This window comes from Cucurbita maxima, unplaced genomic scaffold, assembly GCF_002738345.1.
Source record: "Cucurbita maxima cultivar Rimu unplaced genomic scaffold, Cmax_1.0 Cma_Scf00023, whole genome shotgun sequence".
NCBI lineage: Eukaryota > Viridiplantae > Streptophyta > Magnoliopsida > Cucurbitales > Cucurbitaceae > Cucurbita > Cucurbita maxima.
In genome coordinates, this window is record NW_019272039.1 from 1,822,922 (window position 1) to 1,844,858 (window position 21,937).

General features: G+C 36.3%; 4 protein-coding genes across 7 annotated transcripts; 1 reads left to right on the forward strand and 3 right to left on the reverse strand.

Moving 5' to 3' along the window:
• Positions 1-2,400: 2,400 nt before the first annotated feature.
• On the reverse strand, positions 2,401-3,273 carry LOC111497379 (chaperone protein dnaJ 11, chloroplastic). Its single transcript, XM_023148169.1, has one exon. It carries the CDS (start codon positions 3,232-3,234, stop codon positions 2,746-2,748), a length of 489 nt encoding a protein of 162 aa, XP_023003937.1. The 5' UTR covers positions 3,235-3,273; the 3' UTR covers positions 2,401-2,745.
• Positions 3,274-5,634: 2,361 nt separating this feature from the next.
• LOC111497328 (DNA-(apurinic or apyrimidinic site) lyase 2) lies at positions 5,635-11,620 on the reverse strand. 4 transcript variants are annotated; one of them, XR_002720600.1, is made up of 12 exons: positions 11,285-11,620; positions 11,099-11,210; positions 10,625-10,843; positions 10,300-10,385; positions 10,073-10,188; positions 9,862-9,942; positions 9,255-9,455; positions 8,043-8,194; positions 6,745-7,442; positions 6,313-6,480; positions 5,933-6,145; positions 5,635-5,827 (listed from the first exon to the last, which is right to left on the reverse strand). XR_002720600.1 is itself a non-coding variant. In XM_023148099.1 (10 exons), the coding sequence occupies exons 1-10, from the start codon at positions 11,393-11,395 to the stop codon at positions 6,409-6,411; spliced, it is 1,848 nt and encodes a 615-aa protein (XP_023003867.1). In that variant the 5' UTR covers positions 11,396-11,620; the 3' UTR covers positions 6,210-6,408. The 4 variants fall into 4 exon arrangements, 1 of the variants encoding a protein (XP_023003867.1); XR_002720599.1 differs by having other exon boundaries at positions 5,635-6,023; XR_002720598.1 differs by having other exon boundaries at positions 5,635-6,145.
• A 557-nt stretch (positions 11,621-12,177) lies between these two features.
• Positions 12,178-15,702, forward strand: LOC111497384 (transcription factor bHLH121). The gene is made up of 5 exons (XM_023148173.1): positions 12,178-12,354; positions 13,206-13,327; positions 14,408-14,535; positions 14,618-15,085; positions 15,164-15,702. The coding sequence occupies exons 1-5, from the start codon at positions 12,221-12,223 to the stop codon at positions 15,314-15,316; spliced, it is 1,005 nt and encodes a 334-aa protein (XP_023003941.1). The 5' UTR covers positions 12,178-12,220; the 3' UTR covers positions 15,317-15,702.
• A 124-nt stretch (positions 15,703-15,826) lies between these two features.
• On the reverse strand, positions 15,827-21,229 carry LOC111497332 (calcium-dependent protein kinase 28-like). Its single transcript, XM_023148102.1, has 12 exons — positions 20,422-21,229; positions 19,432-19,562; positions 19,308-19,349; positions 19,033-19,144; positions 18,873-18,951; positions 18,591-18,760; positions 18,301-18,427; positions 18,025-18,140; positions 17,823-17,930; positions 17,682-17,744; positions 17,377-17,550; positions 15,827-16,341 (listed from the first exon to the last, which is right to left on the reverse strand). The coding sequence occupies exons 1-12, from the start codon at positions 20,809-20,811 to the stop codon at positions 16,210-16,212; spliced, it is 1,644 nt and encodes a 547-aa protein (XP_023003870.1). The 5' UTR covers positions 20,812-21,229; the 3' UTR covers positions 15,827-16,209.
• Between the last annotated feature and the right edge of the window lie 708 nt (positions 21,230-21,937).

The following is a 21,937-nucleotide window of genomic DNA, read 5'->3' on the forward strand; positions in this document are numbered from 1 at the left end:
TTATTTATAGTTTTACTCTTATATATTAAAATTGAGTCAACTAGTAAGCTTAAAAAAAACAAATTATCCGACGTATTTTTAATATATTTTGTGTCACAATTATACTCTTTCAAGATTCACAATATGATCGTATACTAATTACTCTCATTGGAAAGTAATTCAATCAATTCAAATACATCATACAAATGCTTTATTGTCTACAATTAGCATATATTATCTTACATCGTCATCAACCTCATAGCTTTTAATGCATCTACTATAGAGAACGTTTAGCCCTACTCCAACCATTGTCTCACATCGTCCGACGACACACTCTAATACCATTAGTAATAGTTAAAACCAACTGCTAGCAAATATTATTCGCTTTAGCCCATTACATATAGACATGAATCTCACGGTTTTAAAACGTGTCTACTAGGAAGAAAGTTTATATACTCTTATAAAAAATGTTTTGTTCTCCTCTCAAACCAATTTGAGATTTCACATTTTGTCATCTAATTAATTTTAATACCATAATTGAGGAGTCATATGTCTCAATATAAACGATTGTCATTGAAACATGGATAATGATGACCATGACTGGTTGGATAGTTGTGCCATTATTGCTAATTTGTTTTGAAAAAAAAAAAAGAGGTTTTTTTTTCTTTTTATTATTATTGAGTTTTAAAATAGAATAAAACAATTTGTTATTTAATACAAATCTAAGATTTTTGCCGCTAATAGCTATTAAAAGTACCGTTTTAAGAAGCTAAGTAGTTTTAAAAAAATAAATTAATGGATCCCATGGGATTGGAGAGAATCAAAGTTTCAAACGTAAAGCCATAGCCATCAACAGTTACTTTGGTATTGGTCTTTACAATTTGTTTTTTGTTTTTTAATTATGACGTCAGCATCTGGCACCGAAGAAGAAGCATTCTTGTCTACCGAACTACAGTCCTGGGGCCCACCGTTGCTTTGTTTTTAATTCGTTTAGCGAAAGCCTGCACGTGCGCACGTGCACATTGCTGAAACTTTGGTCACTGTTAATGGGCCACGATGACAATCGCAAGCCCATATTGTAATTGGGCTTCAGTTCATCAGTCTGTCTAAGGCCCAATATCATAATCCAATATCAGCCCAACTCCAAAATAGTTTATTATCTTCTTATTTTGTTTAGTTTTTATTTATTATTATTATTATTATTTTTTTTTTTATGTTTTTATGTTTTTAAAAAATTAAATTTATAAATAATATTTTCACCTACAAGTTTATATATTTTATATATTTTTTCGAAAATCAAACCAAGAAAAAACAAAAGAATTAACATATAATGATGATTATAATTATATTAAAATAAAATAAATAATCCCAACTGCCACATGTAAAGGGTCGTTTGGTAGGAATGCAAGCTAGCAAAAGGGGGACAAAGCTGCCCGAGAACTGCGTAGCTGATTGGATTCTGATGCTAATCACCGACCCGACATTTTCGCAGTCCTATCCTTGTTTATTCATTTATTTAATCGAAATTAATTATTGAATAATAATAATAATAAAAACGTTTATTGGGCTCGTTTTTTCTTTTGAGCCCAATTATTTCGTGGGCCTTTTCTGATTATAAAATTCAACGGCCCATTATTCAATTTATAATTTTATTTTATATAAATATTATTTTAATATAGGAATGAAGTAATAGAGTCAACCACGAGTTGTAGACCCAAAGGAGCCAACTGGAGTTAGTTGCCCCTTCGTCACGTCATGAATAAGATTGGGTATGGGCCAAGCAAGAGTTGTGGACCATCTGGAAAAAAATAAACTATTTTTAAAAATTGTTATTTTATTATTATTATTATTTATTGAACAAAAAAAATCGTATTTGAATTTTAGAAATCCATTTTTTTAATAATAAAAAAGGGTTGATTTTATATATTCGACAAAAATTTGTAGAACAGGGTATCTGTGTTCTAGAAGGATGAGAAGGTAAAGCCTCTGGTCCTCCTTTGTCGTGTCAGTGATTAGTGAAGCTGTTCTCTTCTAGAAGCTTGTTATCTGAACAGGAGGGGAGTGGGGCCCACTCCATAGGTTGCCATCCTGGAGAATTAACGAACTCTTTGTGATTTATAGCTTCTAGAACTCCAACATTGAGCTTAGCTAAAAACCCTAAAAGCTTATCCTGTTTTTTAAAGCTGACTTTTGAGGTCAAATGTCTTAATTATATCACTGTCGCACCGGCCACCGCCCACCGGCTACCGGCTACGGTGTCCTGTCTGATAATTTGTCGGTTCAATGGTTTTGTTCCCAAGACCAAAACTGGAAGATTTCTGTTTCAAAACATGAATTTGATTAATTTATTCTTCTTTTTCAAATTTTCCATTAATTTGAATTTTTTTTTTCCATTAATAGATGGAAGTGATGAACACAAAGAACTGAACAGCGGTTTTTGTTTTGGATTTTCCGGTCATTTTATTTCATTGAAATCGAAACTGAACAAAGCCAAGAAAAATACAGACAACAAAAGGAACACTAGGAAAAGATATAAGCAGTTTCCTTGTTTCCTATTTTACTCGGCGATTTTGGAGAACTGAATCGTCTTCCTGACGATTTCCTGTAGTTAACGAACCAACTCGGCTCCGGCGAAATAAGGGAAAATCGACTCCGGTGAGTCGCAAATCGTTAGCGCCGTTTCGGTTATTTCGTTATATGTACAAATCACAGCACTGATTCCGATTCCGATTATGACGAACTATGATCGGCCAGTGAGTCAACTCATTACCAGCACTGATCAGTCTCCCAATTCCGGCGAGTGTAGCCAGTAAATCCAGAAGCCATCCGCACCGAAGCTACAGGCCGGCACCGGCGGAGAAGCTTGCGATCGTAATCGGCGCGTTTTTCAGGATCGGACAGAGTGGAATAAGCGGCGTGAATCTTCATGAAATCATTGGCAGAGGAGTCTTTCCGGTCGATGGCCGCCACATCCGGATGGGAAACTCTGGCAAGGCGTCGATATGCCGATTTGATTTCCTGAAAAGAAGCTTCAGTAGGGAGTCCGAGGACGTCGTAAAGCGAAGTGTAGGAGGGCATTCGTTGAAGGTTGAGATAAGGTAAGGCGGTGTTCTCTCTGGTGGCGTAGGCAGTAGAGGAGGCGGTAGCGGTGGCGGAGAAGGCTTGCGGTGGCCGGAATCTGACATGTGTGAATTCTCGGGGAGAGAATCTGGCCGGAAGAGGCGGCAGAGTAAGAGGAGAAAAGGCAGATATCATTTTCTTTGATTTGGGGGTTGAAATTGGATGAGCAGAAAAGGGGGAGTGAATAGGGATTATATAAAAGATGGGAGAACGAGGGGGACCGTGCTTGGGTCAGCAAACTAACCGGGGTTAAGTTTGTCACTTCCCAGGTTAATGGGCGTTTGAGGATGCGGTGGGCCCAGGCTGCAGGATGGTGACTCAGCAGTTGGATTATCCAATTTTTGTCGCCTCCCGTTAAAAATTAAAAGAAAAAAACAGTTGATTTTTTTTATTTAAAAAATAAATAAAAAAGAAGGTTCCAAAGGAGTGGTATTTATGGAAATTTAGGATTTTATTAAAATTTTAATTATAATTTGTGGAAGGTAGAATTTAATTATATAATTATATAATTTAAATTATTTTGAATTAAATGGCCATTGTCATTCACAAGACTTGACGAAGCTTAAAGCTATGGAAGAAAAGGGCTAAGTTGACTTAAAAAAAGCCCTAATTTCTTGGACTGATTCTGATTTTGATGGGCTGCCAATTACCCTCCTTAATACATTATAACATTCTCAGCATATTATTATTATTATTATTATTATATATATATATATATATATATATATATATATATATATATATATATATATATATATATATGTTTGTTTATTAGAAAAGTTTTCCAACTTTTAATATTAGAATATGAAGTGACCCTTTGAATCTTGGCCCTTGATGATGAAATTTTCTGCCAATAATTATCTACTTTAGCTTATAAAGTGGAACATTTATAAACCATTTGATAATATTATAATCTATAGTTTGAAAATGTTTCTAGAAACCCAAATTTTTAAATGTAGATAACAAAATAAACATTAAAAAGTGTACTTTTCCTTTTCAATAGTGTCCGTTAATGAATGTATTATCTCTAATAAAGCTATTAAAATAGATAAATAATGTCAATTAATTAATTAATTAAATAATTAATGTATACTATTATTTATAAAGCTATTAAGATACAATTACATGTATCGCACGTATAATATATTTTAACATATATGTCGTTTTCTTTTATTTAAGTCTTTTAAGATCTTTCATTAGATTATAAAAAATATTGATAATCCATCATTTTAGTAATTAATAATTAGCCACTAGTGAAAATAAAACAACATTAATGTGAACTTTATATTATAAAATGGTTGCGGTGTAAAAGCAGTAAATAAGGAGAAAATGTGTCACGTCCACTTTCTAGGATAATAAAAACCTGAAAGTGGAAGATGAAGATAAGCATAAAAATTAAAAATCAAATACATTGAATTAATATATAAATAAATAAATAAATATATATATATATATATAAAACTAAAAGCAAATTCCAATTTGTCTTTCCCTCCATTGGCCAAGACGTTAAAATCAAATCTAGTGGGTTCTTTGTCGTCTCTCTCGAAATAATTGTTGATCTTTTTTAATTAAATATACAGAGTATTAATTTTTTTAAATTTAAATATAAATATTATAAAATAGACTTTTACACTTGTTATATATGTATGTATCTATATATGTATACATATGTATATTGAGGGGGCGGGGATTTGGGCTAAGTCGGGAGTGGAGACAACCCCAACCTTGTTTAGTAATTCTTCATTCTCTACTTCAATAGTAATTCTTCGTTGCCACAAGAATTAAATGAATATCTCTAGTTAACGATTTTGTTAAAGTTAATAAGCGAATGAGGTAATCCTTCATAATTCTCATTGATATCAAATTGATTTTCTTTTATCCTTATGAGATATTTTTGTCTCTAATGGTTAGTTTTTCTTTTGAATTGGTTTGTGAAGAATTAAGGATAAGGACAATAGAATTTGAATTTGAATTTGCATTTGATTATGGATTGGAATTGGGAGTTATTTCTTGGGAAGCAACTTTTTGAATGATCAATAAATTATGTAGAATTTATTTTTATAAGAATAATAAGACTTGGTATAGGCTTGAAAATGGGTGTTTTTCATTCTTGTGGTGGAAATACTCGATCATTTTTTTTCTAAATTATTTTCAAAGTTTGTATTGGAATACATCATTAATATAGATCACTCCTTTATTCTACATAGACAAAGACTATTCTAGAATGATTTGAAAAAAGAAAAAAAAGAAAAAAAAAATCTATCTCAACATAATTTGATTTCAATTTTTTTTTGGTTCAGAAATTAATTTTTATCTTTAGAGAACCTGGGATTAAATCTGAACTCCAAGAACTAGAACTTTAGTTAGATGAACACGACTCTCCACAATCTCTACTTTCAGCATAAGCTCTCATGATTTTAGTTTGTGCTTCCCCAAAAAGCCTCATTTTGAAGAGAGTATTGTTTGATGATAAATTCATAATCATTCTCTAAATTAATCATCATCTAACAAGTGACTACATGATAGTAATGAGTTGGCTGCTACATGTGGATATGGATGTGGGAGGTTTAGAGGAAGGAGAAAGGTTCAATTGACGTCGAAAGCGCGTCAAAATGGAGATCTTCTACTGAATTCATGGTTCTTAATCAGTGTGTGAAGAAGGGGAGGAGAAATGTTCAAGGCTCATCTCTTCATTGAGGTTCTCAACAGAATATGCATGCAAAGGCTCCTAATTTAGTGTAGCAAGTTCACAAGCAAATAAATAAAAAATAAAAAATAAAAAATAAAAAAAATGTCAGAGCTTTAGGTAATGGTGAACATTGAACCAGCGTACCTCATTAGCTTTCTCTGACACTTCTATCAGCAAACCACCCAGCAACTTTGTTCAAAGAGCATAGGAGGACCCATATTGCAAACAATCGTCACTATGCCAATTGCAGATAAGTTAGATCATAATTTCTGCTTTTTAACAAGCCATTGCAAAGCCAGGATAGTTGGATCACGATTCAGGCAATCTTTCTCATCCCTTAGGCAAAATGTTGGTTTTCTGTGTGTTTTCGAAAAGAAAGTGGCTTCTAATTCATATTATCATTAAGGAAAAAAATGTTATGTGCATAAGGCATCACTAAATGGAGCTGATTCCAGCTAGCTACATAATTGGATTTCATATAAACAGGCGAGAAGAGACAGAGAGAGAGAAGCGATAACACTTACAAAACTGACGGTCATCGACTCAGCCATCCATGAAGAGATACATAACAAGGAATGAATATGGCCAAGTTTGTATTACGAAACCAGCAACTACCATCTTCAGTTATGCCGAGATTTGGAAACCGCCCATTTAAAGTAACCACAATTTGCTTCAGGATTCGATGCGGGACCCTGATGAAGTAAAAGAAAATTTCAGTTCTCTAAGGTGTAAATCAATAAAGACCTTGGCTAGAAGACAAGTATCAATGCAAATTACATAAGTTAGTGGCAGAAATTGCTATTGAATGCATATTTATGATAAATTTATTCTTTTATCAATACTTGAATGCTGTTCATCACCTGTGGACTTGGTAATTTGTAAAAATCCATCAAATCTTAAGTTCTATCCATACTTTAATAAAATGCGTAACTGAGAAAATAAGAGTGTTTAGTTACCTCAGCACGAGCACAAACATAAAATCTTCGGCCATTATTAGGACCTTGTTTCTTAACTACTCGAGCAACACAAGGTTCCTTATGGCGCTTGCAAAGAGGTATGCTATTCTGCATAACCTCCTGTATCCTCCGCCACTCCAATAAGGCAACACCACTCTTCTCTCTCTCTACAGAAAATGCATTGATATGAGACTGATCCGGGTTTTCTTCAAAATATTTCCCTGAATCGGTAATATGAGTATCTGATCTAGGAATTTCAATAGGATTAGATTCGGAGGTATCTGCTTTGTTAATTGAAGAATTAGCATTAGAGCTGTCAGCAACGTTGCTAATAACCGAGTTCTTCTGGAAGAACGACTTTAATGACATCTGGGAACTCCTTCTTACTCTTTTCCTCGTTTCATTCTCATGTAATGTTTTTGTATGTAGAGACTCGTGCGTAATTAAGGTGTTGCATGGAGCTTCCTCAGAATAGTCTCCACCAGAACTCTCTTCTGTTTTTAATAGAGAATCTTCAGTATCTATGTTTGTCGAGGAACATGATTCATCAGGAAGAAGGCCTGATAAATCACCATTATCAAATGATCCATTGAGCCCCTGGGAACAATTCCCTAAGACGATGTTCCCACGTGAAAATGAATTTGATATCTTGCATGTTGCTGAACCTTCAGCAGCTTGTCTTTTCAGTAGCATAGATACTGCATGTGTTCATGGTCACATTAGACTCAAGAGAAGAATATAAAAAGAAGCAACAAAACAGCTGACAAATCTGACTTCCAATTAAAACATGTGATTCAGTTATGCTGAGACGTTGGCAGTGCCATGAAATGAAACTAATGCTTCCAAAAACAATTGATACAGCCTCAAAGTAAGAATTAACACTATCAAATCCGAGCCCTACGTTGAATTTTGGAGTTGAGAATGGCATTTCCTCAACAATTTAAAAGAAATAGACGAGGACTTATAGATACATTCAGTAACATGCATTCTTCTACGTTCACACTTCTACAGGGATGGATTTTCTAATATCGTAGGACTGTAAACCACTTGTCCATTTTGAAATTTTCCATATTGCCTTTTGGGGAAAAAAAAAAAAAAAAATCAACAAAATTACATATATGAGCCACATTTATCGGATGATAAAAATATGATCAGAACACATTCAAGATGTAAATGTGATGCATCAGAGAAAAAAGTGCAGTCGAGAGCAAACACAATTCCTACACCCATCATAAGCATAAGAATATTGTTAATTCTGAATGGGGCGACCAAGCAAAAACGAGGAAATATCTCCTTACCAAGCGTTTGCTGAAGCCCGTGAATCTTGGGATTGTATCTTGCAGATAAAGATGGAGTACTATGTTGAGGAGTATCAGGGATTTCCAGTAGACTTGCATAAACGGGTGCATGATCAGAACCTTCTAGTTTAACGGTCTGCTCTCCTTTCCTCCTATATAACAAAGTGATATTAGAGACCCTCCACAGGGATGAGAAAATATGATAGACAGTGTGTATTACTTCATAACCAGTAATTGGATATTCTTTAATATTCATTTTGAAGAAACTCTAAATAATTTATGTTATCCAACTACAAAGCACTAAGAGCTGTTTTGCGTCAAGCAACAGTGAGCACTTGGTTTTATGACATTGTCATTGTTCTTCACCGTGACAAAAGGCGATACTTAACTTTCCACAGTTCAACTGAAATGGAAAAATGATCAAAAGGCAATCATAAGGTATTAGTATCATTCAAACAAAACAAAACAAAAAAAAAAAAAAAAAAAAAAAAAAAAAAAAAAAAAAAAAAAAAAAAAAAAAAAAAAAAAAAAAAAAAAAAAGAAAAAAAGAAAGAAAAAGAAAGAAAGAAACAAAAAAACAAAATAACACCGAGAAAAATTGAGAAATGTCCAATTATCTACAATTCCTTGGGAATCTAGTTAGGATCTTGGACTTGAGTCATATGCCTAGTCATATTCTGCTTAAAAGCTAACAAAACTTTGTTCTAATCTGAATTCTTGTAGCAACTGTACTTGAAGAAATATAAACCTAACTCAATATGGAATGGAATTCCACTAGACTTTATTCGACCCCTAGTTCTTGTTCTGTATTGTCCACCTCCTAACACATCCAAGCTTCTTGGTTGAATTTGGTGCGTTGAACTCCATTATATCTTGAACTAGTTTAAATTGATATTCGCAATGGTAATGTTGATGACAACAGCATAACTTTTCACAATATTATAAAAATCCTTTTAGTATTTGATGTTATAGCAGGATTAGGAACACATAATAATTCATATGGAGAATGGCTTTGGAGAAAGCTTTAAGCAAAAATACCTTCTTCCACTATAAATACAACCAAATAATTGATGCTCAGAAGAAATTCAGGGTCAAGCATCAAAATGAAAAATCCAATAGCTGAAATATGTGAGTACATATAATACCATAGCTTCATAATCAATTTAATAATTTATGAAAAATAGACCTTGACATCCAATTTGATTTTTGTACCTAAATGAATTTCCATCTTTCCAGCGTTTATACTGTGACAGTATGTCACATTCTATAACATGGCAATTCACAATATCATGGCCTGGAAAGTTGCTGTCCGGATGTAAGCATGGCCCAGCACACAAAATATGGTCAATCCTTGTCCCATAATTGAATACTTCGGCGCCTGTACTTTGAGACCAACATGTATATGCATCTTTTCTGCAAAAACAAAACAATAGAGCTACTAGAGTTGATTGCAAGTGAATTGGTCAAATCATCTACACACAGAGAAATATATTATTCTAGTCTGTCTATAAGCTGAGAAACAAGGCTAAGACAGACCATAGTGATAAAAAGGAGGTAGAAGTGTTATATCCAAAATTAAAATGACTGCCAGTGGTACTTGAGCAACGATGATAATAGCATAATTGTATCTCATGTCACTAATTCAAAAGGCATGTACTGGTGGGTGGGTTAGCATCATCAAACAACAATTCCATCTTATTAGCTAATACCACAAATAGACATAGCCAGAAAGTATCGATGATTTTTGTTTTATCAATGGCAATAGACATATTCCAACAGAATAGAGCAAATCAGAAACTTCTAATCCACAAAACCCTACCGATCGGGATGTTTCGCTCTGAAAATGTCAGTGAAATGACCACCACATCTCACCAGTAAAGATCTCATCCATCTCCGAAACCTATAAGAAAAATCATATATGTCCCCCAATAAAATTCAAACCAAATTATAGTGGTTGAGAGCAAGACAGCAATAGAATTAGGCAAGAGCATAAGGCCACTAACATTTAGAAGGTCAGATAACATGCTTACTCATTATTCTCAAAATCTGGTCCTGCATCACAACGATCCATAGAGGTGGGTGCAATATTAAGATCACCAACAACAAATATCCTTTTTCCTTGACGCAGAAGATGCTCCCATCTTTTCTACAAAGGAATTATCCAAAATTAGTCAAATGATAACTTATTGTAAATCCATACTACCTGAAAATTATATAATGATCATATATTCACGGTAGGGTTCAAAAATATAATCACCTGTAGTATATTGTAAAAGTTTGTCTTAAATAGAACCCTTTCTGTATCATCACTTTGAGCTCGAGGTCCATAAATATTGAAGAGAACTAATCAATAGAAACCAAACAAATTCCATCAAGTTATGAATTTAAAAAAGAAATGTAGAGCGAGAGAAACGAACTCCGAATGTTTGCATTTCAGAAGTGTGGCACAAGAAAATGGCTGGCATGCATTTCTACAAGAGTAAGGTTCACTTGACACAGCAAGTATAGACTACTAGACCAAAAACAAAACCATAATGTCACACTTGGATGACAAACTTATGAACTATAGCCTTTTAACTTACCAAAATGACCATGATCTGTGACAATACAACGCCCCTCTCTGTCAACTTTGAGGAGCTCCTCTTTCGAAAATTCCTCAAGCCCTTCTGCAACTGCAGGCATTGTGCCTTCTCCTTTGTGCGAACTTTCTAAAAGTCCACTGAAGCCTTCCTCCGCCCGAACTGGCAAGGCTACTTCATTACTTGAAAATGCTGACTTAACTCGGCAAAACGTAGCAACCCCTACAAAACTTCGGCTAAATAAACTAATGCTGACATATGTAACCTTTCATTTACACTAGGATGGCCGACGACTGAAGATGATTGACATTTAAATTCCATGTCGTTGCTAAGAGATATAAAGGCATAGTCAAACGACAGCAAATTTGAACAGTGAACCAACTCTCAAGATTAGGATTCAGATAAACAAAATGACATCGAGTTACAACAAACTTATAGTAGACCTAGTTTAGGCGATTCAACAAAGAACTCGCTAACCTGAGTAGCCGGTTCGACCTTTCTCAGAGGTACGAGTGCATGAAACGAATGATTCATAACCATCAGCAATGATTAAATCCGCTCGCAATTCCTGCCTCCTTAATTTCGTTTCCTAAATGGAAGACAGAAATCACGAATACTGAACCAGACCAAAACTAATTAATCAAATATGAAAGCACAGCAGACCTGAAAGCAGATAATGTCGGCATCGAAGGAATCGAGCAACTTAAGGAGTGAACCATACTGTGCGATGCGTGGCCTAAGACCATTGACGTTGTAAGTAACTATCTTCATCATGTAATTCGTTGTTTGTTCATTTCAATGCATACCGTCTCCCTCAGCCTGAACAGAAATGGAGAATTTATCCTGAAGAACCAGGTGAACACTCTGTTACAACAGCGCCGGCCAAAAACGCCCACCGGAAGATGGAATAACGACGTTGCTCACCGGAAAAGCCGGTCGGCGTCGTAGTTGCAGCGTTTTCCCGGCGAGGATTTTGCTCTCTCGGGGTCCATTTTTACCTCTCTTATCTAAAAACGATACGATTAAAATTTTTATTATCTCATATTATTTTACTCAGAAAAAAGATTAATTTATATTGTTTCTCTTATTAAATATTAATTTCAATTTTAAATTTAAAAAACTTGAATTTATTATAAAAAATGCAGAAAAAGTGAAATAGATAAATAAATAAAAATAAATTGAGCTATATATTACATCAATTTAAATAGAGATTATTTTATAAAATAAAAATAAAAAATGATGAAATTAAAGGGAGGGGTATGGGATATGAATAGCAACGGAAGCACCGAAAATTTATGATGCAGCTTGGTTGGGCCCGGGGCATCCTCCTGGTCGCGGCACGTGGAGTGCACGATTTGGTGCTGGATTTTGTGGTCTTAGCTTAGTGGAGATGTTAGCGTATGCGCATTTCTTTTCCCTTTTTTCCTTTCCCTTTCCCTCTCAAATTCTTTCTTCCGGCGCTGAATTTTCATTCCAGATTGCTCTTTTCCCTTCGTTTTCTCCAGATTTCCCTTTCTCTTTCTCCATTGGAGGAAGAATCGGAGGAGTTGAACTCTGAGATTTACTCGCCGGTTCGCTCTGTTTACTTTTGGGATCGCTATGGAGCAGTGGAAGACTGGAGATTTCTCTCAATCTATTGTTACAGCTGATTTAGTTCCTTCCTCGTCGCTTCCGCCTCAGCCTCTCTCTTTGCCGTCGAGTCGCCACCATAACAACCAACTTCCTGAATCCAGGTTTGTGAGGACTGTGGAATTTGATTCACACTAAGCTTGTATGATGTTTTGAATCTGGAATTAACAGTTTTGGATGGTTTTTAAGTTAAGTCAAATGCTTGTTTCCATGTTGTGTTGTGTATTACTGATAATCGATCTTCCTTGGGATTAGGATACGTTTTTATTGAATTGGTCTTCTTGAATCCGCCAAGCGGAATTTTCAGTGGTTCCGTATCTTTGGGTTGTCTTGTTGCTTAGGAATCACGGTGTTTGATTTTGACGCTATTTGTATCTTTGAGTTGGACCGTACTACTGAGAATGAAGCTCCATGATTCAATTCGTGAGTTTCGAAGTATGAATTGTAGGGAAGGGAACGAGATAGAGCAACCTTTACACTGTTCTTTGTTTCATAAAGTAATGCTGTTTTGAAATTTGGCTAAAAATTCGATAGTGTTTATTATAAAGGTAAAAAAAAAACAAAACTAGGAAATAGTGACCAAACATGCTTAGTTTATAAAAACAAAACAAGAAATAGCGAGTAAAGAAGTTGAAAAAAAATGTTCCGTTAATAGAAAAAATCTTGTGATACTGAACTGGCACAATGAATTACGTGAATCCATAGACGTGACTGTTTCAACTTTTACAAAGGGATCATTTTGGAAGGCTGTAATCTAAATGAAGAAAGGGACGGTCCTTTTGGATATCCTGAACTGATCGAAGGAACATTAATTGAAAGCATATTAGGAATTCATTTGCTGATGGACAACTTTCATTCTTCATGTTGTAGTATTCTAACACGTTTCACAAGTCTTAAACATGGTTTTCATCTCACTTGTTTTCACACTTCATCCTCCCGTTTGGGCATTCCTCAGGTTAAGAACAGATGAGGAAGTAAAAGATCCTGTAGCAGTGAGAAAAATTCAGAAGGCAGATCGTGAAAAATTGAGGAGAGACAGGCTGAATGAACATTTTCTTGAGCTCGGAAACACATTAGGTATACTATATGAAGTCTATGACTTTTAATTTCCTGTGCTCTTTGTTATACTAAAACTTCCCTAAAATTACTCGAGAATGGCTTATTATTGTCCTTAATAAATTGAGACAGTACGATAATCAGCCGAGAAGGAAAATCATTATGTATTTCTCCATACACTTTAACTTAGAAGATGCACTTTATATTGGTTTGCTATCTAGTAATGTAACAGCCCAAACTAACCGCCAGCAAATATTGTTTTCTTTAGGTTTTCCCTTTCGGGCTTTCCCTTGAGGTTTTAAAATGCATCCGCTGGAAATAGGTTTTCACACCCTTATAAGAAATTATTTGTTCCCCCCTCTCACCGATGGGGATCTCACAATCCACCCCCTTAGTGGTCCAGCGTCCTCGCTGGCACACCGCCCAGTGTATGACTCTGATACCATTTGTAACAGCCCAAGCCCATTGCTAGCAGATATTGTCCTCTTTGGGCTTCCCCTTTCGGGCTTCTCCTCAAGGTTTCAAAATAGTCTACTAGGGAGAGGTTTCCACACCTTTATAAAGAATGTTTCTTTCCCCTCTCCAACCGATGTAGGATCTCTTAAGTAATCTTTAAAACTCAAGGACACTATTGTACAACTTATAGAATAGACCCTCTTTAAGTAAGGTCATATTTGTTAACTAGGAACCTAGAATACTGACTGTAGAACTACACAGCTTATTACAAATGAATTTTACGTGCAAGGATAAGTCGCATTGATTTTCAAAATTGAACGAGTTCTTGATATCTCTCAATTTTTCCTAGGGACATATTTCGCACAATTTGTTCATATATGCCTTCTCTTGGCAACATCCCCTCTTTGTGGAATTCATCTCACCAGTTTAATTTTACATGTCTATATTCTGATTGGCAGTACAGTGATCACTTATACATGTATGAACTTGCCTTCTAATAGAATGTCACTGCCGTAGGGCTTGCTTATAGTTTATCATAATGCTGTGGACTCCTCTGGTTGTGTTATTTTGTTTCTGACTGGCTTACGTCGGGGTTTTTTTTTTCTGGCTTAAAGTGACGGCATTGCGATTCATTGTTTATTGCAGATCCAGATAGGCCCAAAAATGACAAGGCTACCATCCTTACAGACACTATTCAAATGCTGAAGGATTTAACTGCCGAAGTCAATAGATTAAAAGCTGACTATGAAGCTCTTTCTGAAGAATCACGTGAGGTTGATATTTAATTCTTTTGCAAATTTTCACTTCATAAGGTTTAGAACCCACTTTGTGCTCATCTCATCTAGTATTCCACAGTTAACACAGGAAAAGAATGAGCTTAGAGAAGAGAAGGCTTCATTAAAGTCAGATATTGAAAATCTAAATGCTCAGTATCAGCAAAGATTGAGGGTCATGTTTCCCTGGGCTACCATGGATCCTTCGGTGGTCATGGGGCCCCCATATTCATACCCAGTTCCTGTTCCCGTTCCCCCTGGACCAATTCCCATGCATCCGTCATTGCAGCCCTTCACCTTCTTTGGAAGTCAGAATCCGGGTGCTATTCCTAACCCCTGTTCTACATTTGTCCCGTATACTGCTGCTGCCAACCATCCGATTGAACAGCCCTCTGCCCAATATGCTTCCAATTCACACATCTCTAGCAAACAAGATTCCAGAAGTAAATCATCAGATCATCCTAAGCGTAGCAATGTGGAAAGGTGCGACGAATCTAATGATGTAGCAACGGACCTTGAACTTAAGATGCCTGGATCGTCAACACAACAGGTGAGTTTATTGCTTTTAAAACCATCACATAGTATTTGTAGATCAAGTAAGATCGATCATTAATGAATATTTTTTCAGGATGCATCCTCTGCAAGTAAGAAAGGTAAGCAGTCACAGAGGAAAGAAAAAAGTGTTACAGATTGTAGTTCTTCAAGTAGATTTTCTTCGTCCCAAGTTCTACAAGATAGCTCCTCTAACAGCGTTGGCGACATTCCGAAACAGAACAACTGAATTCAAGATTACTAACCTCATCAAAGGATTAAATTCAAGGTTGTTTCTTCCTTGTCCAGCCAAATATTGAATTCAGGAATTTAGGTTCAGAGCTTTAGCTATAGCTTGAAGTCCCTCTTCAAAATATGAGCAGTAATTCCTCATTCAGTAAACCATGTGTCCTAACTAGGGCTATTGTATCAATCATGAGGTGCGAGATATTGCGGCTGTCATCGACATCTAATTTAACGAGGCTTACCATATTTTGAAATAATATTGTTATAGGCTTGACATTGACAGACTTTGTCCAGCGCAGACCCTGCATTTAGGGAGTAATTCAATGGAATATTTGCTTGTAAATAATTATCCATGTGTTATGCTTGTAATAAGACTCTACATAGGCCATTCATGTCTGATGTTTGATAATCTTTTTATTCTAGTTTTAAAATTTTGTGTTTGTTTTTTCAATCTCAAAAGTGAATTTAAAATAAAATATGTTTTAGAAATTATTTTTGTTATAAGCCCCTGATGATACAACTCAATCCAATCAAATTCTTTCTTTTAAGAGTTTGTCATCAAATTAAGCCATTTCCATGGCACAACCAAGAATCCCCAGCAACACAAAGGACAACAATACATTCCACACCAACTGGACCTGCTTGATAATAGTTACTCTATACCTATACACGACGTATTCACAGTCCTTGAAAGAAAAAAAAAAACTTGTTCACGTATAAGCTCGGCATTGATAGCTTCGGAGAACAGATGGTCGAGCGAGTTCCTGGGGTCCCTCAGCAAGTAGAAATTCTTAAAGATGACTGAAATTTGCCATATTTGATCCCCCCGACTTTCCAATCGTCCCAACTTTGCTTTCTTATCTATACATCTTAGGCGAATTTTGGGGACTAGAAAGTCTAAGTATGAGGTCTTGAACTAATACTTGCAGTTCTCAAAAGTCTTCTGAACTCGGATAAGCTTATTTTACCATCTTTGTCAATATCAGCTTCCTCAAGCAGCGGATTGATGGAACCTTTTAGGCCTGTATGCTGCAAAAAAAAAACAAGAAGATTACATTTCAACATTACAAAGACGAGATGAAAAATCCATGAGACAGAGCGATCAGGAAGGGGCACTGCGTCAAATAGAAGATAATGTCACAATCTAGACTGCTCGTGCTGGAGTGATCACATCTAAAATGTCGGCTTTTATTGAAAACCAGACATTTGACGTCAAAGGTAGCATGTCGGTTTCATTGAAGTAATAAATCTAACAAAAGGTAACATGTCACAAAATCCAATTCTTAGCATGTCGGTTGGGGAGAAGAACGAAACATTCTTTATAAGAGTGTGGAAACCTCTCACTAGGAGACGTGTTTTTAAAACCTTGAGGGGAAACCCTAAAGAGGACAATATCTACTAGCGGTGGGCTTGAGTTGTTACAAATAGTATCAAAGCCAAAAACAAGGCAATGTGCTAACGAGGAAGTTGAGCTCCGAAGAGAGGTGGACACCAGGCAATGTACTAGCAAAGACGTTGGGCCCCGAAGAGGGTGGATTGGGGGTTCCCACATCGATTGGAGAAAGGAACGAGTGCTAGTAAGGACGCTGGGACCCTGAAAGGGAGTGGATTGTGAGACCTCACATTGGTTAGGGAGGAAAACAAAACATTCTTTATAACGGTGTGTGAAAGGGAGTGGATTGTGAGACCTCACATTGGTTAGGGAGGAAAACAAAACATTCTTTATAACGGTGTGGAAACCTCTCCCTAGCAGACACATTTTAATAACCTTGAGGGGAAGCCCGAAAAGGAAAGCCCAAAGAAGATAATATCTGCTAGCGGTGGGATTGGGCTGTTACATTAGATGCAACAAACTCCATCATCAGGCCGAGGGTATACAGAAGAAAACAATGTTTACAGGCAATCTGTGGCATTGTTTCAAGACAACCATGGTTTCCAACCTCCCAAGAGGAAGAGAGGTAGCCACTAATTCATTCGAAACAACCAGCAGCTTAGGGAGGGAACCTTAAGACTAGGATGTGGCATCAAACCAGAAAAGAGTGGGAGAAACAAGTTAAAACATACCATTCTCAATTCCTCTGGAGTTATGAATCCATCTTTGTCTATGTCGAATTTCTCAAAAGCTGCCTGTGATCGCTGATGCCACTTCGCAGAGTCGTGTTCCTCTAATTGATGCACGTGTAACGTAGCTGCCACAAATTCTGTGAAATCGACAAGACCGTCGGTATTGACATCGATCTGCGTCAACCATATGAACTACTTAAGTTGCATTCATCGATTACGAGAAGAGACAGGGAACAAACATCGAACGAGTGGAACAATGATAACCAAAAGCTAACAGTTCTCTTAGTCCCAAAATGTATACTTACTGCCTGAAGAATTTCGAGAACACGAGATTCTTTCAATTTCCATGGGAGATCTTTAGCAAGGGCCTGCACATAGATGATCATCGATTATGTTAGAGAAAACAAAAGTAATTCGTGTTTGTGTAAATAAATTTACTATCGTACATGTCTCATTTCCTCAAGGCTGATGAAGCCATTTTTATCCACGTCGATTGCATCGAACTGATCGCGCAAATCTGCAAGCTCTTCTTCACAAAGTGTGCTAGCCAAAGCCTGCACAATAAAGTATCATCAGGTGGAGAAATGGATGCGAAGGGACCGACTAGTTTCGGTTTTAAAAGATACCTACAAAGAAGCATTGCCTTACCCTCAGAGCAAATTGTTTAAAACGACTGTACTTCACAAATTGTCTCATGTTATTCAGAACAGATATATCGATAGGGATCTCCGATGCATCGCCGCCTTCTCTAACCCATTGATGTGCTGGAAAGCAAAAAATAGAATCGAACAATCAATCCAAATGATTTGATGTCTTATAAGGAAGAGAAGAATAAAATGCAAAACTCATCAACTTGTATCTGCAGAAAAATCACAGACAGAAAATAATTGAAATAGGCTTAGCGCAAGGGATTCCGGGACCTACATAAGGCCTGAGCAGCAGTTAATCTTGCTCGGGGATCCTTTACGAGCAACTTCTTTATAAAATCTTTGGCACTGGCGCTGATGCTCGGCCAAGGCTTTCGGCGAAAATCAGGCTTGTTTCGCAACACCTATAAGAAAAATACAGGCACAAAGTTCAATTTTGATGGAGAAAATTTAGATGCCTTTATCCTCAAGGTTCCACAGATAATTAAGTCCAAAATAAAACAAGATAAAACTGCAAATTCCATAAGCTAGTATATGTTGTTCCGAATGAAACAAGATGCACGATACCTCCTTAAATATGCCATCTTCGGTCTTATCCCAGAAAGGGCGCCTCCCGCAAAGTAAAATATACGTGATTACCCCTATACTCCAGACATCTGATTCTGGCCCGGACTTCCTTTTCAGAACTTCCGGAGCAACGTAATATGCACTACCGACAATGTCGTGGAATTTCTTCCCTGCACATCATACAAGAGTAAGACAAGGCATAGAAGATATCGTTTTTCTTTTCGTAATAGTACCTTTCGGAATGTACAAATACTGAACATCTCATCAGACTCTAATTCCTACCGGGTTTGATGAAGTCCGACAAGCCAAAATCAGTGGCTTTCAGAGGGGAATCCTCTTTGGCTGACTTGAAAAGGAAGTTCTACATATGGGAAAGGCACGGGTAAGAAGTAGGTTTAAGAAGGACACGAACAGTATCGCCGTGAATGATCGTATATTTTACCTCTGGTTTCATGTCTCTGTGTACCAAGCCATGTAAATGACACTCTGCTGCAACTTTCAGCATTTGCCTAACAACTACAGCTGCATCTTTCTCGGTATAACGGCTATCCTTCCTGATTCAAGCACTATCTTTAAATACGATAGCTAATTAAACAATCGATGGAAAGGGAGGAAAAACGAAAGAGAGGACGTAAGAACGAGTTCATTTTCTCGTTGTAATAGCGAAATCATCGACTGAAATGCACATGAAAAGTTACAAAGCTAGACATTTCTTACCTGGACAAGATTCGATCCAACAATTCGCCACCTTCACATAACCTGAGATAGAGAACAAGAAGTTAAGTACTCCAATGAAAATATAGTGCTTTTTAAGAAAGAACGACCAAAAGAAAAGGCTTACTCCATCGCGATATAAACATATGAGTTATCCTCGAATGCATTATGGAACTGAACCACGTTCTCGTGGCCAGTAAGTTCACGCAATATCTTGACCTCTCTCTTGACATCCTCAACGGCGACGGGAAGAACCATCTGCAACAACATTAAAATGATTCTTTGTCAAACGCTACCCGAAAACAGAAAATGAAACACTTCAAACCCAAAAGCCATTTGCAGATGAACTCCTATTCCTAACCATCAGTTCTAAAATGTTACAAACTAGCTATACAATTACGAGCAAAAGCACGCTGAATCTTGCCTAATTAGCCAGAACGAAGAATTTTCAATAGAAACAAATAGGTTCTTTCTTCTTCAAAACTGAGTCAGTGAAACATACAGCTGCACCTTTATGGAAGGACTATTGAACTAACAAAGAACGTTAAAGGGTGATAAAAAGAGTCTGATCCTCAGATAAAGACAAAGAACATCATGATTCTTAGATTCAGACAGAGGCTTTATGAACTAAGAACAGCTCAATCTCGTGCGTAAAGAAGATCTATCCAAAATTCATATCGATTCGAATGGATCCCAGAATCGATTTCCTGCAACATCAGTGTTGATCTTGCAAAACTGGCAATTCTGCAACTACTTTCTTTATGGCCATGGTGATGAACGGGTGAAGGCTCCCCTCGCTATACGGTCAGATAAATGTTGGGAGATGCAGAATCTACATCAACTTTTCAGATACCAAATTGAAAATTTCAAAACCTCCATTAGAGGAAGTTCCTGCTTTCCTGTTCCATTACTCTGAATAATCATTCAATTACCAAACTAAACCTAGCGTGTTCGCAATTTCGAATCAAACCCGTCTTCGAAACGATTTTATAGGGAACATTCAACCCTAATTGCAGAGTATAAGCAAGCATTAATCAAAGCCATACTTCACAAAAACGAAGAACTAACAAAAGGGGAATGAAAACAAACATCATCGCCAAATTCTACGAAGCAATACCTTCTTCTTCTCAATTTTCTTAACAGCAACTCGATCCCCATTTGCTTTATCAATCGCAACATACGTATAACCAAATTGACCATGTCCGAGCAATTTCCCGATCGTGTACCGTTCATCAAAATCCTTATGATACCCAAAATCAGTACGCTTCCCACAAGGAATCGCCCCACTCTTCCGCCGCAAAGCGTTTTTCTCCTGAATTTTAAGTTGCTGACTATTGGGTCTCTTGAGATTTTGATTTCTCGAAGGATCATGTTTAGTAACGGTTGTGCTCCATTGGGTGGAGGCGGTGCTCGCCCTCCGTTTAGCGGCGGCGGTATTGGTATTGGTATTGGTATTAGTATTGCTATTAGAACCACTGACTTTGTTGGCCGAAAAACAAACACCCATTATTCCGTTCCCAAAATCTTGTGGGGAAATATCAAAAACTTTCAGGGAAAGAAACCAATAAATATTCGTAATGAGTGAGAGAGAGATGAAGAAGAAGAAGGGGAAGCTTGGATAATGAGGAGGAAAGTTTAGGGCAGATAGCAGGAAGGAGAGAAGAAGGAGAGGGAGGAAGGTGAAGGTAATGGTCAATGAGATTAATCTCTCTTCCTTTCTTCCCTTCTTCCTTCCTTCCGTCCTACCTTTCCTCCCTTTTCCTTCTTGTTTTTTTTTTTTTGAAGAATGGTAAAAACTGAGAAGGGTTAAGGAACCCAACAAATTCAAAGGGATTTTCAATCTTTTTGAACCCTAAATTTCGAACCCATTTTCACAGAACCTCCCCTTTCTTCCCCTTCCTTCCTTTCCCAGTGTCTTGGAGAGAAAGGGACCAAATTTGCACCAAAGCAAGCCATGTTGTTAAATAATCATAATAAATAATAGATGATAAATGGGGTTTTTCTAAATATTAACAAAAAAAAAGAAATGGGAAATAAGTAAATAATGAAGGGGGTGGGTGAAAAGAGTAAAATAAGAAAATTGCTCCAATCACCCACCAGGAGCCAACAGGAGCTTGCTTTGATGTTTCTTTGGTTGGGTCAATCCCTAAGCTCAAAGCCTTTTTTTTTTTTTTTTTTTTTTTTTTTTTTTTTTTTTTTTTTTTATTATTTTTTTTTTGACTTGGTCTCCTCTTTTGTTCCTCATTTTTCTTTTTATATTATTTTATAGGCTCGGCGTCTACTTAAGTGACCGGCATGATTTAAGTTATGAGGGCTCAAGAGTATATGTTGGATAAATTTAATTATTAATTCATATTGATTTTTTTTTTTTTATAAACTAATAAGTATTTTCATTTTCATAGATTTTTTTTTGTTATTAAAATTAATTTAGAGTCTAACTCATTTTTTTTTTAAATTATTGAGATCATAGTTTCGAGTTTGTTTGATACATTTTCTAGTTGTGTTACAATTTTATACAATATATAACACGAAAAATTAATGGACAAATTGATAATTCGAATATAATTTAATACCTTATAAATGATTAAAATGCCAATTAAAATTGATAAATTATTGAAATAAATGAAAATGAA

What these genes read in the sequence shown, in the direction of transcription:
- LOC111497379 (XM_023148169.1), bottom strand. Translation starts at nt 3,234, where the DNA reads ATGATATCTGCCTTTTCTCCTCTTACTCTGCCGCCTCTTCCGGCCAGA.
- LOC111497328 (XM_023148099.1), bottom strand. Translation starts at nt 11,395, where the DNA reads ATGATGAAGATAGTTACTTACAACGTCAATGGTCTTAGGCCACGCATC. An exon ending in AGGTCGAACCGGCTACTCAG is followed by an intron (nt 10,844 to 11,098) that starts GTTAGCGAGTTC and finishes GAAGTTTTGTAG; the next exon opens with GGGTTGCTACGTTTTGCCGA. An exon ending in CCAGATTTTGAGAATAATGA is followed by an intron (nt 9,943 to 10,072) that starts GTAAGCATGTTA and finishes TTTTTCTTATAG; the next exon opens with GTTTCGGAGATGGATGAGAT.
- LOC111497384 (XM_023148173.1), top strand. Translation starts at nt 12,221, where the DNA reads ATGGAGCAGTGGAAGACTGGAGATTTCTCTCAATCTATTGTTACAGCT. An exon ending in TTTCTGAAGAATCACGTGAG is followed by an intron (nt 14,536 to 14,617) that starts GTTGATATTTAA and finishes AGTATTCCACAG; the next exon opens with TTAACACAGGAAAAGAATGA. An exon ending in CTGGATCGTCAACACAACAG is followed by an intron (nt 15,086 to 15,163) that starts GTGAGTTTATTG and finishes ATATTTTTTCAG; the next exon opens with GATGCATCCTCTGCAAGTAA.
- LOC111497332 (XM_023148102.1), bottom strand. Translation starts at nt 20,811, where the DNA reads ATGGGTGTTTGTTTTTCGGCCAACAAAGTCAGTGGTTCTAATAGCAAT. An exon ending in AGAAAATTGAGAAGAAGAAG is followed by an intron (nt 19,563 to 20,421) that starts GTATTGCTTCGT and finishes ATGTTGTTGCAG; the next exon opens with ATGGTTCTTCCCGTCGCCGT. An exon ending in AACTGCTGCTCAGGCCTTAT is followed by an intron (nt 18,141 to 18,300) that starts GTAGGTCCCGGA and finishes TTTGCTTTCCAG; the next exon opens with CACATCAATGGGTTAGAGAA.